This window comes from Pleurodeles waltl, chromosome 10 (genome assembly GCF_031143425.1).
Source record: "Pleurodeles waltl isolate 20211129_DDA chromosome 10, aPleWal1.hap1.20221129, whole genome shotgun sequence".
Taxonomy (NCBI): domain Eukaryota; kingdom Metazoa; phylum Chordata; class Amphibia; order Caudata; family Salamandridae; genus Pleurodeles; species Pleurodeles waltl.
In genome coordinates, this window is record NC_090449.1 from 1,011,559,229 (window position 1) to 1,011,577,506 (window position 18,278).

At 44.1% G+C, this 18,278-nt stretch overlaps 1 protein-coding gene across 2 annotated transcripts in view; it reads right to left on the bottom strand.

Annotated features, from left to right (window-relative positions):
- Window positions 1-18,278, bottom strand: part of DNAJC13 (DnaJ heat shock protein family (Hsp40) member C13) — an 876,382-nt gene that overhangs the window by 412,564 nt on the left and 445,540 nt on the right. For both annotated transcript variants that reach the window (XM_069211911.1, XM_069211910.1), the window contains one exon: window positions 2,853-2,937. In XM_069211911.1, coding sequence (XP_069068012.1) covers window positions 2,853-2,937 — 85 coding nt within the window. The remainder of the gene's footprint in view (window positions 1-2,852; window positions 2,938-18,278) is intronic.

The following is an 18,278-nucleotide window of genomic DNA, read 5'->3' on the forward strand; positions in this document are numbered from 1 at the left end:
GAGCGCATTGCCTCATAAAACTTTTTTAGCTGGGCAGGGGTGGCTCCATCTCCTGGGAAGTCGGGGAAGCGCGGGGCGGACCCAGATGAAGGCTCAGAGGACAGAGGCCTAGAGAGTCGACGCACTTTCCGCGCCGGATCGTTCGACAAACAGGGTGACTTACGACCCAAATGGCCCGATGACTCCAAGGACGTAGTGTGGTGGTGACTCCGTGTCCGGTCTTGAGATTTTCCTCTTGAACAAGACCCTGAGCGCCTCTGAGTCGAGTGTCAGGCAACCATTAGCTTTAAGGACCACTCCCTCAAGGCTTTCGGATTTATGGCCCGACACTTGGACCACGACTTTGGGTCGTGATCGTGCTCCAGGCACCAAAGACACACAAGGTGTGGATCTGTCACCGACATTATTCAGTGACAGGACTCACAGGGTTTAAAACCGGTCTTGCAAGCTATCCCTTGACGCATCCACGACCTTGTTAAAAATCGTTGCCAAAAATGTCAGTAGTTAAAAAGTGACTGAGGGAGCGATTCTCCGGACGTCAGCGCGCTGGGGTGGCGCCTATATACGACAACGTCGTCATCACGGCGAGCACAATGCCACTGATGCCTGCAGTGTCGAATGATGCCACCTAACGGCACGCAGAGGCACTGCTCGAAAAAAAAAGTCTCCGGATCCAGTCTGGAGCCAGGGGAAATTCAAACGGTAAGGAAGCTGCAACTAGAAGTCTCTATCAGATAGATATTTTAATGGTGAAATAGATTAGTGGGTAATTGTGCAGGCACCCATCTCAATGCCAGTGCTAATTTTCACCACAACCGGGTCCTTTTTTGGTCAAGTGAGATTAACCATATACTTGCTTTAAAAGAGCAAATGAGGGAACGTAAAGTGATACCAGTGGAGATTATCATCAGTGGGCAAGGGTCTTGCACACACAGACTAGGACTGTTAGTTTAGGTAATGCTGAACTACAAGATTAAACCACAGAGGAGAGAGAAAAAGGCCGGCATATCAGAAGACACCCTGGGGCTCAAAAAACAAAATACAGGATTCAAGCATTGTCACTTAGAGGTGAAAAGGAATTAAAATTTGTATTGGATAAAAGGAAAAAGTGGATTCAAGGCAACAAGGATGGACTGCTGATACCAAGGCACACTGACCTTGGTGACACACTAATTACAGATATGAAAAAAATAATTTGTCAATGCAGCTTCTTAAAATAAAAGCAAGTTTGTCATCTGGGCTTATCTCTAATAATGTCAACAGGGATGTACAGCAGGAAGTTTAACATCACATCAAAAGGACTGACAAGAAGGATGGACAGGGTGGCAAGGATTAAGAGTTTTCTTTTTTTAACATCACATCAATCAAGTAAAAGCAATTCTGGTCTGTATGAAAATGGCATTCCCTGGTTGATGTAGCATATTTCAAAGGTCCCAGGGCAAACAGCTTGTCAATGTCAACAGTACAGACATCTAGAAGAATGGCGATTACGTTGTAGTCAAACTCTTCATATAGCAAACATATGTATTTGTAGTTTTCTAGCAAACATGGGGTATGCTGGAAAATGGCGCAAATAAGGAAGCATGGTGATTCTGTAACAGTGTAAAAGTAAATAGTTTTACATGTGTCACTATTATGGAAACTCAAATAGCTGCTACAATATAACAGTTGAAAACACGTTTTAGAAAAGTTCAAAGCTCAATGGCTCAAAACTAATGATGGGATCTAAAAATACAGCAAAGATCAGATTATGTACTTAATTTGATGTCAGGTCAAGACTGAACTATAAATTCAGAGCAATAACCAAATTCAGTAACAGTTCTACTTTAGAACGTAAACGTTTTGCATTTCTTGCCATTTCTTTCAATTCATGGGCTTGTAATCTTAACAAGATTTTGTGCACAAAAAAGGGCGGATACTGAGGCAAAGATTATGGCTCAGAAGAGAGCAAGAGACTTATATGGCAAAGTGTCTGATAATATTTGGGTAAACTCTTTCTTAGCCACAGAAAGTGATGGTTGGAGTCTGTGGTTGCAGAGCCATAAAACAAGTGATTACAATATGTCATACAGTATCTATGATGAATTGTGTGGGATGTAATAGGGGCTACAAGTACGGTAAATGTAATTATATTGTTATGACACCACATGTATTTTTGTTGCCTAAAATGTAATTAAGATAGAGTTAAGGTCCTTGTTTTTACTGAATTGTTTAAATGTTTTCTTGTTTACATTTATATATTAAAATAATCTTTAAAAAACATACACTCATTGTATTGTTATACATAAATACTTAATACTTAAACAATAGTTGAGTTCAATAAAATGTCACCATGCATCACCAATACGCAACATACTCTTTAAAGATCCTATGACTGTATGACAAAGTCGTTCTAATCTTCTCAGGAACCACATGGTACATTAAAGAAGATTAGGATTATTTTATTGAGTGCATATACAATTAAGCTATTCACATTTCTACCCTTCGATCCAGAAATTCTGAGCTCCTGCTTATTGCCAATCCAGATTACAGCAGTTTCTTCAAAGAGAAACTCTTCTAATTAAGTGAAGAGGCACATAACCGCACAAGTGTTGAAGTAGCACCAACCATAGTGCAAGCATGTTCACATGTATGAGAGACCATTGTGTTTGGGGAAATTATGATACTGTTAATCCTTTAAGCAGACAGCATGAATTTTCAAGGACCCAGCTGCTCTCTTTGGAGGGAAAGAGAGGGGATACCTTGCAAATATGATCTGAAATTCAGCAAATGTCCATGAAATATGTCTAAATAACAAAAAAGAATGTACTTAGTGTAGTGGGAAAACTGAGTGAGCAGAATTTATGCCTCACCTGAATGATATGAGGAAGACAGGTGTTATCTGAGAGCAGCCTCTTCACCCTGGGCAATGGTCTTATGATGGCATTGTCTTCATCCCTAAAATAAATATTTCTTTACTGTCAAGAAACATACAATAAGCATTTATTTTCTATTCAGGAGAACCAGATTCTTGCCATGACAAAACTAGTAAAAATGAAAGAAGGCATTTGGCTTGTTAAGATCAGAAAGACAAAGCAACTGTCATGATAACTGCTCTGAAATGTTGTTTTAAGTAGTGATCAAATCAAACATGTTTGCCTTAATAAATATATGCATACAAAATCCATCTTTGGCAGTAACTTTAAGATGCAACATTTGACAGAGAAATTGAAATGGGAGAGGAGGCGAGGCTAATCATAGGGTATGGTTGATTCCTTTCTTACTGCCAAATCTGTTGTTGTTTCTACTGCTTTCAATTTTTTTCCTGACATAACTCTAAAATTTGTTTGGAATGATTATATGCAAAACATGTAGGGCAACTACTGTTCATAGCTCGAGCACCAAATGAAAGGGTAGATATCACTTTTGTACGTGAGAGGCATAGCACATTTAATATCGGAAAGGGGAGGTATGGTACATGTAATGGGTGGCGTGGCATTGCAAATGTACAATAGCTAAGGCTAGTAATTTAGAACGGCATTGGTAGAAAGTATTCAATATTTCACAAAATGTTTTAGGTTACGTTATGTTAACTTCATTTGATATAGCTCACGAATCACCCCAGCAATCCTTAGGTTGTGGCAGGTATTGCAGAATTAGAACAGTGTTGTTTTGCGCATTTTCCTGAAGTGATAATTTGTACATGTTCAATTTTGTATGGCAATTTATTTCAGCAATAAGGAGCCAGGTATGAAAAGGCTCTACCTCCCACTTTGCATTTTTAAGACGGGAAATCATTAAAAGCGCTTTATCAGTGGATCTCAAGGATCTCACTGGACAAAAAGGCATAAGCGTCTGAGAAAGGTATAAAGGGCCTATACCCTTAAGAGCTTTGTCGGTGAGACAACAGATTTTTAAGATTACTCTTTTTCTGATTGGTAACCAATGTAATGATTTCAAAAGGGGTGCTGAGGCTGTTCGGTATGGCAAGTTGCAAATGAGATAGGCAGCTGTATTTTGAACTACTTGAAGGTTTGCAAGTAAGCTTGCAGAGGCTACCAGGGCATTACAGTAGTCCAGCCTACTAATTATGAGCCCCTATGCAGGAAAGTTCCCTCTTTCTTAGCATGGTTACCCCCATTTTCGGCCTGTTGTCAGTGTGTTTGACTGTGTTCACTGGGATCCTGCTAACCAGGACCCCAGTGAGTATGCTCTCTCCTTTAAATTTGTTTGCCAGTAACCTTTTCTCTACACAATTGGAATCCTGGTCCTCCCATATAAGTCCCTAATATATGGTACTTAGCTACACAGGGCATTACGGTTCCAGGGGATCCCTATGGGCTGCAGCAGTTGTTCTGCCACCCATAGGGAGCCCATGCAAAGGATTCTGCAGGCCTGCCATTAAGGTCTGCGCGACCCAGGTGCACGCACCCGGTTTCACTACAGGTCACTGCACCAGGTCACCCCTATGGTAGGCCCTCTCAGCCCAGAGGGAAGGGTGCAGGTACCTGTGTGTGAGGGCATCCCTGCACTAGCAGAGGTGTCCCCACGAACTCCAGCTCCAATTTACAGGACTTCTTGAGTGCGGGACACCATTTTATGTGTGTACTGGACATAGGTCACTATCTATGTCTACCTACATAATGGTAACTCCGAACCTGGGGATGTTTGGTACCAAACATGTCGGAATCATACGCCTATACTGTCGCAAATACTGGAAGTATGATTCCAAGCAATCTGGTGCTCCTTAGAGGACCCCCAGTATTGCTACCACCGGTCTTACAGGGATTTTCTCTTACACAAAACTGGACAATGGAAAGGGGAGTGACCACTCCCCTTTTCATCACCACCCCAGGGGTGGTGCCCAAAGCCCCTCTAGAGGGTCCCTGGGTTCTGCCTCTAGGGTGGGTCCTCAGATTCGTCTTGCAAGATTCCAGCAGGACTCCTCTGCAACCTCTGCTTCAACTTCTGGCCTCCGGAACCGCGACTGGACCCTCCATGAACCTACAAGCTGCAGATCCATGAGGAAGACTCTTCTGCAATATTGTATCCAGAATTCCTGCTAGCTTTGCAACACTTCCCTGGCCGTGCATCCTCAGACTGCAACTCTTCAGCCTGCACAAGAAGAGGAAGGAATCTTCCTTGGGGTGAAGGCATCACTCCCCTGTAACCACAGGTACTTGACTGCGACGACGAACGGCTGCGTGGCTCTCCCCTCATCCTGAGTGGCGTGGGTCCTGCATCACAGGTCGTAGTCCAGAGGGTCTCCCTTGTTCCTCTCTACCAGCTGTCGCACTTTGGTGGTGGTAAGTCCTTTCCATTCCACACAAGACAGTACCCCTGTGCACAGCATCCTTTGCAGCTGCCAAGGCTTGTTTGCTTCACGGCCCAGGGGAACTTCAGGTAAAGTGTAACTCCAGGCCCCCACACTCCCTCCTGCAACTCCTGGGCCTCTGCGTGGTCCTCGGGCCACGTGGGAGCAACTTCTGTTGTGGTGTGTGGGCTGCTTCAGCGACTTATGTGTCCCTGTCCTGTGGGACACCTGTGGGTGCTGCCTCTGCTCCTGTGGGCCTTCTGTGATGCGGAGGGACCCCCATGACTACCCCTCCTGGGTAGGGTGCTTCTGGGCCTTGTTGGTCCCTGGGCAGCACCTCTTTTCCTCCAACCGAAAATTTGCCTTTGCCAAAGCTTGTTGGTGGAACTCCTTCACCGACACCCATCTGCAATCCAGCTTCCAGCTTGAGACACCATTTGCACACATCAGGAACTCTTCTCCAGCTTCTGGGCTGCAATGTTGACCCGTCTTCCTTCTTCGTCCACCAACTGGGTGGCTAGTATCTCCTACTCCCCCTTGACTCCACAGACACTTCTGGACTCCCTCCATAGGTCTCCATCTTCGGTAATCCATTGCTGATTTCTTTCAGGCTGTTCTGGGTGTCTTCTTTTTCTTTTCATCCTTTGCAGTGGTTTTGGGTAAATCCAGTGTTTTACTCCTGCATTCCAGGTCGCTGGGGGGTACTACATTACTTACCTGTATGGTTTGCTAGTACTCACAGCTCTCCTTTACACAATTTACTTGCCTAGGTGGGGGCCCTGTGTTCGCATTCCATTTTCTTAGTATATGGTTTGGGCTCCCCCTTGGGTCACTATTGCTTATGGTTATTTTACACAGTTTTCTAACCTTTTTATGCCTCTTACTATTTATTAGTGTATTTACTTACCTCCTAATGGAGGGGTGCCTCTCTAGTATTTTCAAATACTGTGTTCCAAAAATAAAGTACCTTTATTTTTGTACAACTAAGTGTTTTCTTCCTTGTCTGTAAGTACTGTGTGACTGTAGTGGTATTTCATGAGCTTTGCATGTCTCCTAGATAAGCCTTGGCTGCTAATCCACAGCTACCTCTAGAGAGCCTGGCTTCTAGACACTGCCTACACTTCACTGAGAGGGGATAACTGGACCTGGTGTAAGTACCAAAGGTACCCACCACACACCAGGCCAGCTTCTTACACCCTGTACCAACGTTTTTCTTGCTGACACCGGCAGGAAAGGGGGCCTTTCCTTAACATGCACAGTATGTATAATCAAGAGCCGGTCGTTTCTACTACCTGCTCTTTTATGGTTAACTACGTTCCAATCGGACTCGAAGATTTTTCACTGCCTGTTTAGGAGTGGGAGCAGGACCCAGTTCAGCCAACTGCCCAATACTGTCGGGCTTTCCAGAACAGCAGTATCTCTGTCTTAGCTACATTCAATTGGAGATAGTTGGAAGACATCCAAGCAGTAATTGCCTTCATACCTGATAGAAAACATTGCTTGGTTATTGCTGGGTCTTTAGTAAACAAAATAACCAGCTGCGTGTCATCTGGGTATGACTGGATCTCCAAACCATACGCTCTAACAATATTTGGTAAGGGGGCAATGTAGACTTTAAAAGGTGGGGGGCTTAAACAGGAACCCTGCAGCACTCCCTTGTCAATCAACTTAGTTGGGGATTTAAATGGACCAAATGAGATAATTTGTGTTCCATTTCTTAGGTAGTCCTTAAGCCAGTTTAGGGCCATCTCTTGAATACCGCAGGCTGGCAGCCTCTGTAAAAACTTCAGGTGTGACACAGTGTCAAAGGCAGTGGATAAATCTAACACCACCAGCATCGCTGGCGTGTCAGAATCCAGTGCTAATCTGATGAGATCTGTTACAGCCTCTAAGGCTGTTTCAGTGCTATGAGAAGAGCAAAACCCAGATCGTGAAGGATCCAAGATGCCATTTGTGTCAAGGTAATTGATAAGTTGGTTGTTAATTAATCCCTCCAAAGCTTTACTTAGCAGGGGAAGAAGAGAAATGCGCCTGTAGTTTGCTAAATCAGATGCTGCAAGGTGTGCCTTTTTTTTAAATTTTTTTAACAGGCCTTACTGATGCTTCTTTCCACATCTGGGGAAGGTGCCCGGTGATGATTGATTAAATATGGAACATATGGCAGGTGCCAGAGGCTCTGCAAGTAATAGCACTATTCTAGGGAGGCAGATATCAAAGGGGGAACCTGACTTCCCTTTCTTTAGAACCTTTGCAATTGCCTCAGGGGTAAATAAGGTAAAATTAGACAGCCCTCAGTATTCGTATGAGGAGAGGAGATTAAAAGTGAGTCGCAAACATTAAGGTTGGTGAGCCTTGAAAAATTGGCATATATCAGATTTATTTTCTGATCAAAGAAGTCCATAAATATTTGGACTTAGGTAAAGCTGGGTTGCAAGCCTGTGGGGTGAGAAACTTATTCAAGACATATATAATGTCCTGGAAGAATTTCCAGCTGAATTGATTTGCTGCGTAATATTTTTTTTGCGGGCTGTTTTGATATTTCAAAGTATACAGAAGGATATCGTTTTTTTTCATGGCATACATGTAATATATAAAGTCCCAGCAGCAGCTTGAGTCTAAGGCACTCAGGGGTCTCCTTCTTGCCACAGCATTTACTGATACAGATAATGAAGCATCTTGAAAGTGTCTGTTTCTAAATTTCCTTCATCTATTTTGCACAAGTGAATCCAACAAAGAGTTGCTCATTCACCCCAGTGTTCCTTGGCTCAACTGATATAAAAATGAAAGGCTCTCTTGGGATCCTATAGGTGAAGCCTCTCCTCCACTTCAGAGTCATGTGGCAAAGAGAAAACCATAGCTGATGGATGGTCGCACACTAACGGACAACATCAGTTTTTGGGAGTAAGGGTGCCCGAATTCGGAGTACCAACTTTTCTGGAAAGAAGGTGGTACACAGTGGTTGTACTAGCAGCACCCACAGATCACAGATACAATGCACAGAAGTAATTGGAATTAGAAATATTGACTAGAGTCAGCAACCTCAAGACTGAGCACGGGTTCAAAACTTGTGTACATCAAAATCTCAAGGATCAAGATAAGGTCCAACTGTGGCATAATAACGGACTCAGGAAGAAATATGTACAAAAGCTGCTTCAAAAAGTGCATCACAAGAAGGGCGGGCATTGCCATCCTGTACCACCTGGGCACCTCCGAGTGGTCTGGACCCTGACCTCTCTTTCCTTAGGTCCTCTTCTTCTGGAATTCACACCTGGGTTTCACCGACCTGGTCCACGTGTCACAGCAGCAGCTGGACAATCGAGGTCCCCACTGACTTAAACAGGAGGTTCCGACAACTTCACCCCTATGCACCTGTGCTCCCTGGTGTAGGTTCTCTGGGTATAAACGGGTGGGGGCACTCTTGAACCTCCCTTGCCCCAAAGGGTTTTCTCAGGGTCCTCTCGGAAGGGTCCTAAAACTCTACAACTCCAACCGTAACTTCCAAACGTTATAATATGGACACCTAACCCAGGGTTACACAGGGGTGCCTGGGGAATCCTTTCTACTTACCTTTGGTGTTCCAGTGCTTCCCCAGTCCCGAGGGTCCTTGGGTGGTAATTTGGGTTGGTAGTGATTAAATTTTCTTAGTATATGATTAGCATCCCACATAGAGGCTCATGTTATTTTAAGCCTATACTTACCTGTTTCCAAGTATATTTTTGTGTGTACATATCTCTGGTTAGGAGATATACCAAAGTTAGGTTAGTGGTTGTGTTATACTAAAAAGATACTATTTGTCTAACACTGGTGTGATTCTTTCTTCAGTGTACATCACTGGCTGACCTGTATGGTATTTGCAACTGTTTTACACCCTCCTGGATAAGCCTTAGCTGCTCTCCACAGCTACCCTTTGACATCTCTGGCTATCTAAAACCACTTAAACTATCACTAAGGGTTGCCTGTACTTAGTTCATGGTACCTCACTTATAGGTGTACACAATATACTGAGCCAGCCTCCTACAATATCTTTTGGAATTATCATAACTTTTAGAATTACCCTAAACATTTCCACTACCGCATTCTTGTGTGTTACCCTTTTCCTAAAGGTTAACCATAATTAAAAAACTACTTACCCTGATGCATATGCTGGCTCCTTGTGAATATCCCCAGGCATCAGACTGGATTAGGTAGTTTTCTTAGCACTGCTCTTCAGCCAACAGGTTGTTTTTTGCGGCTCCGTGACTACTTAATCCACACCCAAAAGTCATTCTGGAGCAACATAAACGATGCACTCCTGATGTTTCTTACTTGACACACTTTGCGTCACTGGATGCAACGTTCAAAAACTGATTAGATGTGAGTGTGCAGATCACTAAATTTAGACCTTTTTATACATGGGCAAGAATCCACATTCCACTGATCAGGGAGGTGGGAGAGTGGTGAGGACTCTGGTGAGATGGAGTATCCACCAGAAGAAAAATGTTACTTACCAGTAGACATTTGTTCATGGCATGCAGTGCTGTAGATCCACATGCTGTGCATTTTCGAGTCATGGGATCGAGTGACTCCTCCTCCAGGTAATACTGCGAATGGGCATTGAGTCCTTTGTTAGAATGCTTCTCCACAGGCGGGAGAGTGAAGTAGTGAAAAATATAAAGTAGGATAGAAAAGATGTCCATGCAATGTATTTACATACGTACATTTTTATATATGAGACTAAATTACAACTTGTACACACTTCCGAGGATGAGGGAGGGCGCATGTGAATCTACAGCAGTACATGCCACAAACAGATGTCTACTGGTAAGCAACATTTTCCGTTCAATGGTATGTGTAGCTGTAGATACACATGCTGTGCATAGACTGTAAAATCAGTCCCTCCACAAAACAGTAGCTAGTGTGCAGGGGTTGCAATTGTTTGAAAAAGTTTTTTTAAGTACAGCTTGTCCAACATTTGCTTGTTGTCTCGCAAAGATGTCCACACAATAATACTTAGTAAATGTGTGTGGTGTAGACCATGTTGCTGCTCTGGAAATGTCTGCTATATGTATGTTACCCAAAAATGCCATAGATGCACCTTTTTTCCTAGTGGAATCTGCTCTAGGCGGTACAGGTAATTCTCTTAGCTTTAGTATAGCAAGTTTGAATACATTTGAGTATCCATCTTGCTATATTTGTTTTAGATACAGGATCTCCTTTGTGTGGTAAGGAGAAAGCCACAAAAAGGTGTTTTGTTTTCTGAAAAAGTTGTGTTCTATCTATTTAATGCATAAGAGCTCTTTTAACATCTAGAGTATGTAAAGTTCTTTCTGCTATGAATTCTGGTATTGGGAAGAAAACTTGTAATTCTACTGTTTTATTATTATGAAATTGCTAAATTACTTTTGGAAGGAATTTTGGACTTGTTCTTAATACAATTTTTTCTTTATAAACTTGAAAGAAAGGTTCTTCTAAAGTTAATGCCTGAAGCTCACTGACACGCATATAGGAGAGGTTGGCAATTAAAAAGGCTACTTTTCATGAAAGGAATTGTAGGGGGCAGGAGTGAAATGACTAAAATGGTGGAGCTATGAGCCCTGAAAGCACAATGTTAAGATTCCAAGAAGGAGCTGGAGGAATCCTTGGTGGAATTATTCTTTTTAGTCCTTCCATAAATGCTTTCATAACTGGAATTCTAAACAAAGAAATATGTTGTCTATTTTGAAGATTTGCAGCTATGGCGGCTAAATGTAAACAAATAGATGTGCAGGCTAAATTTGCTTTTTGTAAATGTAATAAATATTGTACAATGTCCTGTACTGTTGGTTTAAGAGGGTTAATGTTTTTTGTTTGGGAGTAACAAACAAAAAGTTTCCATTATGCTGCATAGCACTGTCTAGTAGTAGGTTTGCATGCTTGTTCAAGCATATCCATACATTCCTGTAGTAAATGTAAATATCCAAATTCTATGACTTTAGCAGCCATATCGCTAGGTTGAGTGATTTGGGATTTGGATGTCTTATCTGTCTGTGTTCTTGTGTCAGAAGATCTGGTTTGTTTGGAAGTTTTTGATGAGGAACAACTGAGAGTTCCAAAAGTGTTGTGTACCATGGTTTACGTGCCCACGTAGGGGCCACTAAAATCATGTTGAGGGGAGATTGTTTTATCTTCCGGACTAGGAATGGTAAGAGTGGGAGAGGAGAAAAAGCATTATCAAATATCCCTGACCAACTCATCCATTGAGCCTTGGACTGAGGGTATGGGTACATGAAGGCGGAGTTTTGGCATTTTTTGTTTTGATATGTTGCGAACAGATCTATTTCAAGTGCTCCCCATTTTTTGAAGTACTGTTGAAGGACTTGTGGGTGGAGTTCCCACTCATGTGTTTGTTGATGCATCCTGCTTAGTGGTTGTCTGTCCCCGGGAGGCATTGTGCCACTATGTGAATATGGTGACGAATCGTCCACTTCCATACTGTTTGTGCTAGTTGGGACAGTTCTATAGATTGTGTCCCCCTCTGTTTTTGAAGATAGTAAATGGCAGTCATGTTGACTGTAGGTATCAACACTGTTTATGCTGCAATTGTGAAAGGAATGGTTTCATTGCCAAGAATATTGCTTGTAGGTCTAGGTAACTGATATGAAGAGACCGATGAGTATTGTCCCATATCCCCTGAATTGTTAGGCTGAAGAGATGAGCTCCCCACCCATTGTTTGAGGCATCTGTTGTGAGAGTGATCTGAGGCACAGGGTGCACAATGGGCCGTCCCTTCACAAGGTTTGTGATATTCCACCCATGTTGAGAGAGAGAAGTCTGGCAGTCCAACAACACTAGATCTTCCATTTGACCCTGTGTCTGAAACCAATGAAGAGAGAGACATTGTTGAAGAGGGCCATATGAAGCCTGGCATGAGGCACTATGGCAATACAAGATGCCATCATTCCTAACAGTTTCATATCAGTTCTTACTGTGTTTGTTTGGTGGTTTAATGCTGGAATTCATGTCTGAAAAGCTTGGACCCTGTTTTGGTCGGGAAAGGCTATTCCTAATTGTGTATTGAGAATAGCCCCTTGATACGGTTGTATTTGGAGAGGTTGCAGATGAGATTTGACATAGTTTATGGCGAATCCTAGAGAGTGTAGGAGACAAATTGTAGCTTCAGTATGTTTTTGACACTGTGCAAATGAATTGGCTTTGATGAGCCAATCCTCCAAATAAGGGAAAACGTGAATTTGTTTTCTTCTGAGATGTGCTGCAAACCCTGCAAGGCAATTGGTGAATACTCTGGGAGCAGTTGTGACTCCAAATGGTAATACTTTGAATTGGTAATGTTTTCCTGCCACTACAGATCTTAGGTATTTGCGGTGTGCAGGGTGAATGGGAATGGGAAAATAAGTGTCTTTTAGATCTAACACTGTGATGAAGTCTTATAGTTGTAATAGAGGAATAACATCCTGAAGAGTAACCATATGAAAATGTTCTGATAGAATGGAGTGGTTTAAGGGTCTGAGATCTAATATTGGTCTGAGAGACCTGTCTTTTTTTGGGATAAGAAAATACAGGGAGTCAACTCCTATTCCTTGGTATTGGCAATGGTACTAGCTCTATAGCTCCTTTTTGAAGTAGGGAATGTACTTCCTCTGTGAGAAGAATTAGGTGATCTTGTGAGAGTATGTGGGTAAGAGGGGGTATATTTGGTGGAGTGTGTAGGAAAATGCCACTGTTGGCATGGTTGCCCCCCACTTTTTGCCTAGTGTTGATGCAAACTTTGATTAAAAGTGTGCTGGGATCCAGCTAACCAGGCCCCAGCACCAGTGTTCTTTCCCTAAAACTGTACCTTTGTTCCCACAATTGGCAAAGCCCTGGCACACAGTTAAGTCCCTTGTAAAATGCACCCATGGTACCAAGGTCCCTGTGGCCAGGGAAGGTCCCCAAGGGATACAGCATTTATTATGCCACCCTGGGGGACCCCTTATTCAGCCCATGCACACTGCCTGGCAGCTTGTGTGTGCTAGTGGGGAGGAAAATGCAAAGTCAACATGGCGCTCCTCTCAGGGTGCCATGCCCCCAAAATCAATGCCTATGACATAGATAAGTCACCCCTCTAGCAGGCCTTACAGCCCTAAGGCACGGTACACTATACCACAGGTGAGGGCATAGCTGCATGAGCAATATGCCCCTACAGTGTCTAAGCAAAACCTTAGACATTGTAAGTGCAGGGGAGCCATATTAAGTATATCGTAGTTTGTCATTACGAACTCCACAGCACCATAATGGCTACACTGAATACTGGGAAGTTTGGTATCAAACTTCTCACCACAATAAACACACAATGATGCCAATGTGGGATGTACTGCAAAAAATGCACACCGAGGACATCTTAGAGATGCCCCTTGTATGTTAGCCAACTGGGTAGTGTAGGACTGACCGGTCTGTGCCAGCCTGCCACTTCCAGACAAGTTTCTGACCACATGGGGTGAGTGCATTTTTGCACTCTGTGATCAAAAACAAAACCTGCCCTAGGTGGAGGTGCTTCACGCCTCCCCCCTGCAGGAACTGTAACACCTGGCGGTGAGCATCAAAGGCTCAAGCCTCGAGTTACAGTGCCCCAGGGCAGTCCAGCTAGTGGAGATGCCCGCCCTCCGGACAGAGCCCCACTTTTGGTGGCAAGTCCAGTGGGAAAGTTAGGGAAAACGGGGAGGAGTGACCACCTCAGCCAGGACCACCCCTAACATGTCCAGAGCTGAAGTGTCCCCCCCCCTCGCTCCCGCAGAATACTCCATCTTGGTTTGGAGGATCAGGGCCAATAAGAGTAAGAATTTGCCCCCCTGCCCAAAGGGAGTGGACACAAGGAGGGTGTAGCAACCCTCAGGGACAGTAGCCATTGGCTGCTGCCCTCTAACCCCCAAAACGCCCCTAAATTTAGTATTTAAAGGCTTTCCTGAACCCCAAGTCGTCAGATTCCTGGCAACCTACAAGAAGAAGGACTGCTAAGCTAAAAACCCCAGCAGAGAAGAAGCAAGATGACAACTGCTTTTGCCCCAGCCCTACCGGCCTGTCTCCTGCTTCAAAGACCCTGCAAAAAGAACAGCGATGCATACAGCGGGCCGAGTGACCTCTGGCAGCTCCAGAGGACTGCCCTGGACCCACCAAGGACCAAGAACTCCAGAAGACAGCAGCACTGTCTACAGACGAAAAGAAGAACCTCACTCCAGAAGCACAAGTCCTGACCCCTGTGCACCTGACGATCATGGGCCGTGTCCAGGTGGTCCATCCAACAAGAGAAGGTCCCTGGGCGACTGCCAGCAAGTGCCCTGCCTGGGATGACAGCTCTACCCCTCCACGACGACACCTGCAGAGGGAATCCTGTGGACCCCCCTGACCGCGACTGCCGGGGACGAAGATATCCGACGCCTGGAGAAGCACGGCACCTGCAGCCCCCAGATGCAAAAGAAGCCGACCACCAGTGCAGCAGTGACCAGCAGACGGCCCTCCTCGCTATCCAGTCAGTGGCTTGCCCGAGGAGCCCACATGCGCTTTATCGGCAGAGCCTGAGTGACCCCCAGGGTCCCCCAATAGAGTTCCATTGGGAACCCGACACCCTGTTTGCACCATGCCGCCCCCGGGCCACTGAGGGTGCGTGATTGGTGCCTACTTGGGCCCCACTAGTGCTCCTCTAAGCCCCCCTGGTCTGCACTCTGACAATGCCGGTACTTATCTGCAAACAGACCAGAACCGGAGTACTCCCTGTTTCCATATGGGCCCATAGGGGGTTATTTTGGCTCCTGTTTGACCCCTGCACTTAAGCGGCCCTGTATTGCTGGTGCTGGGTGTTTGGGGTTATCTTGAACCCCCAACGGTGGGCTACCTATGCTCCGGAGACTAAGGCTCTCATTATGAACTCAGCGGAAAAACCCGCTGAGTTCGGTGCGGGAGGTCAACAAAAGACCGCCAGCGCGCAGAACCCTCCCACCGGCATCATAAAGATCATTCAGCTGGGCTGGCGGGCGGAAACAGTGCATGGGCAGTGCAGGGGCCCCCAGGAAGCCCCGAGTCCCACATTTCGCCAACCTTTCCCTGGCGGGGTAAACCGCCAGGGAAAGGCTGGTGGAACGTGTCATATTATCTGGTGGGCAGCCTGGTAGCGGAAGCGGAGTTACAAAAGTGGCGGTTCTGCCATGTATATTATATGGCGGTCTGGAGCGCCAGGCAATTACTGCCACCGCCAGCATGGCAACCCAGACCACCATGTTCGTAATGAGGGGCTAAGTCTGTTAGTGCATTAAGTACCTCAAAAACCGTGCGTTATTTTCTTCCCCCAGGAACTGTTGAAAACTGCAGTGTGTCCACTTTTAAAACAGCTTTTTGCCATTTTAAAGAAAACTGTGTACAAAATGTTGACTCTATTCAAAGTCCTGATTATACCTATGCAAAGTACCTTTCAATTTATGTACTTACCTGTAAATTCAGTCTTGTGGTTCTGGAAATAAAATAAGAAAACATTTTTCTATATAAAATCCTATTAGTCTGCAGTTAAGTCATTGAGTGTCTGTTTCTTCTATTGCTTATGTGCGTACAACAAATGCTTAACATTACCCTCTGATAAGCCTAACTGCTCGACCACACTACCACAAATAGAGCATTAGTATTATTACCTATACAGAGCCAGCTTCCTACAGAGTGGAAATAAGCTCCAGACAATAACCAATTTGGATAATTTGAAGTACCCATTGATCTGTAGTAATTTAAGTCCATTGGAGGCAAAAAAAAAAGTTGTAACTTTCCCCCTACAGGAGTGGTGTGTGTTAGTATTGTTTGTGGTAAGTCATTGTTCAGTGACGGATGAGTAGCCTCTCGATGTAGATGGTTTTTCTCTTCCCTTATTATTGTTCCTCTATATGATCCTCTAAAGTAACCTCTAGTGCATTAAGAGGTGGGTTTAGTTTGATATGTGGAATGTTCCTTAAATGATGACCTAAATCCACTGGTAAATCCTGCACAACGAACATTACCACTATGTGTGCTGGCATGTAAGGCTCCCATAGCCTTGGCAGTTTGATTGTCTTTATTTAATTTTTCAAGTGTGGTATAAATGCTATTTATCAGAAGGCATATTTAAAACTGCCTGCCGTACCTCCTGTTTAAACCCTGAAAATTTGAGCCAGGCATGGCGCCTTATGATGACACTTGTGTTAATACTGCATGCTGCTGTATGAGAGGCATCAAGCACACATCAAATGCAGTTATTGCAAATTGTTTGTCCCTCATTTACAATTTCCACCCGTCTTTTACAATGTTCTTCTTTTGTAAAAGTTCTTCCACAGCATCCCAGTGAGATCCGTCGTATCTGTATAGTAAAGCTTGCGCATTAGCAATTCGCCAAAAACTGGCTGCTTGAGCTGCCACTCTTTTCCCTGCCACATCTAATTTTTTACTTTTCTTATCAGGAGGAGGTGTATCTCCTGTTGACTGGCTAGTAACCCTTTTGTGTGCAGTAGATGCAACAACAGAGTCTGGAGGAATTTGTGTTTTTCTATATAAAGGATCAGTGGGTGCAGCCTTGTACTTTTTATCAACTCTAGGAGTGATAACCCTTGCTCTAACAGGCTCTTTAAATATTTCTTTAAATATTTCTTCTGCATCTGAGCATGCCTGGAAGCATTGGAAGGCACGGACTTTGTGTTGCACCAAGTGTGTCAAATAAAAAATCTTTCTCTATTGGCTCATTATACATGTGCACATTATGAAATGCTGCTGCTCAGGTAATATGATTCAAATCGTACTCATCCCATGGGTCCTGTTTGTCTAATGTATCCCCTATATCTTGAGACCCACCAGGTGGTGAACTAGGTGGCGTGAATCCTGAATGGGGGGAGATGTTGGTGCAGGAGTATGTTGTGGAGAAGTAGGTAAAGGTGCAGATATAAGAGTATGAAAATAAGTCTTTTCTTGTCTTCTTTGGAGGTGTAGAGGAATCAAGAATCTCTTGAAAAGTTAATTTCCTCTTTAAAGGGGAAGAGGTGATATTATAATCCGCCCTGTTCCTTGCTGAATTTGAAGTCAGCGCTGCCTAGTATCCATAACTTCTAAAATTGATTCCACCTGTGATGTAGGGGTTGTAACAGACTGTCCAAAATCACTGAAAGTATTTTGTGTTTTTTTCAGTTCTGAATGTTTTTTTAGGATGGAACATTTTTAGTGTCAAAATATTAGCTGACTGTTGGCTCTTTTTCGGTGCCGGAGTGGTCGGCACTGAAGCACCATATAGTTTTTGTTTTGTTGGTGCCGAAATGAAGGTACTAGATGTTGATGCTGAAGATTTATCTTTGGCTTATTTTGGTGCTGAGCTGGTATGCGAGGCATCCAAATAGGTTTCTCAGCTCTGACCATGGCTGAAAAGTAGTGGCGAACCAGTGACCTCTTTTGTGGTTGATTTGCCCAATGGGAAAGGGGGCTTTTTACTTACAGTTTGTGCTGGCTGCAATGGCTGACTCTCGATGTCTGACTGCACATCAGAGTCTGAATTCTGAAAAGAGGAGATCCCCTCCTGTTCTAAGTCTTCTTGTATGTGCTCGTCACCGAAGATATCCGGTGTATCATCTGGATGTCGAGGCGCAATTTCCATTCGACGAGCTCTTAGATCTCTAAGCATCTTCTTTGAAAAGAACGGTATGCTTCACAGGTCTGGTCATTGTGGTCTGGTGAAAGACACAAATTACACTTCTGATGGTGGTCGGTGTGTGGAAACTTTGAATGGCAGAGGGCAAAATCGGAATGGAGTACATTCCACTAGGGATGCATTGTTCGATACGACGTGGAAAAGGTATGCCCGAAGAGACCCAAGAGGGAGTTTTTGTTCCCGAAAGGGTCGAGAAATTCGATTCAGAGTGCAGAAAAGGAACCGAGAGTTGAATTATTAAAGAATAGGTGTTCGGAAACAATATCGATGATGATAGTAAGATGGAAAGAATACCGTTTTAGACTGTTTGGAGCTGAAAACTCTGAGTGA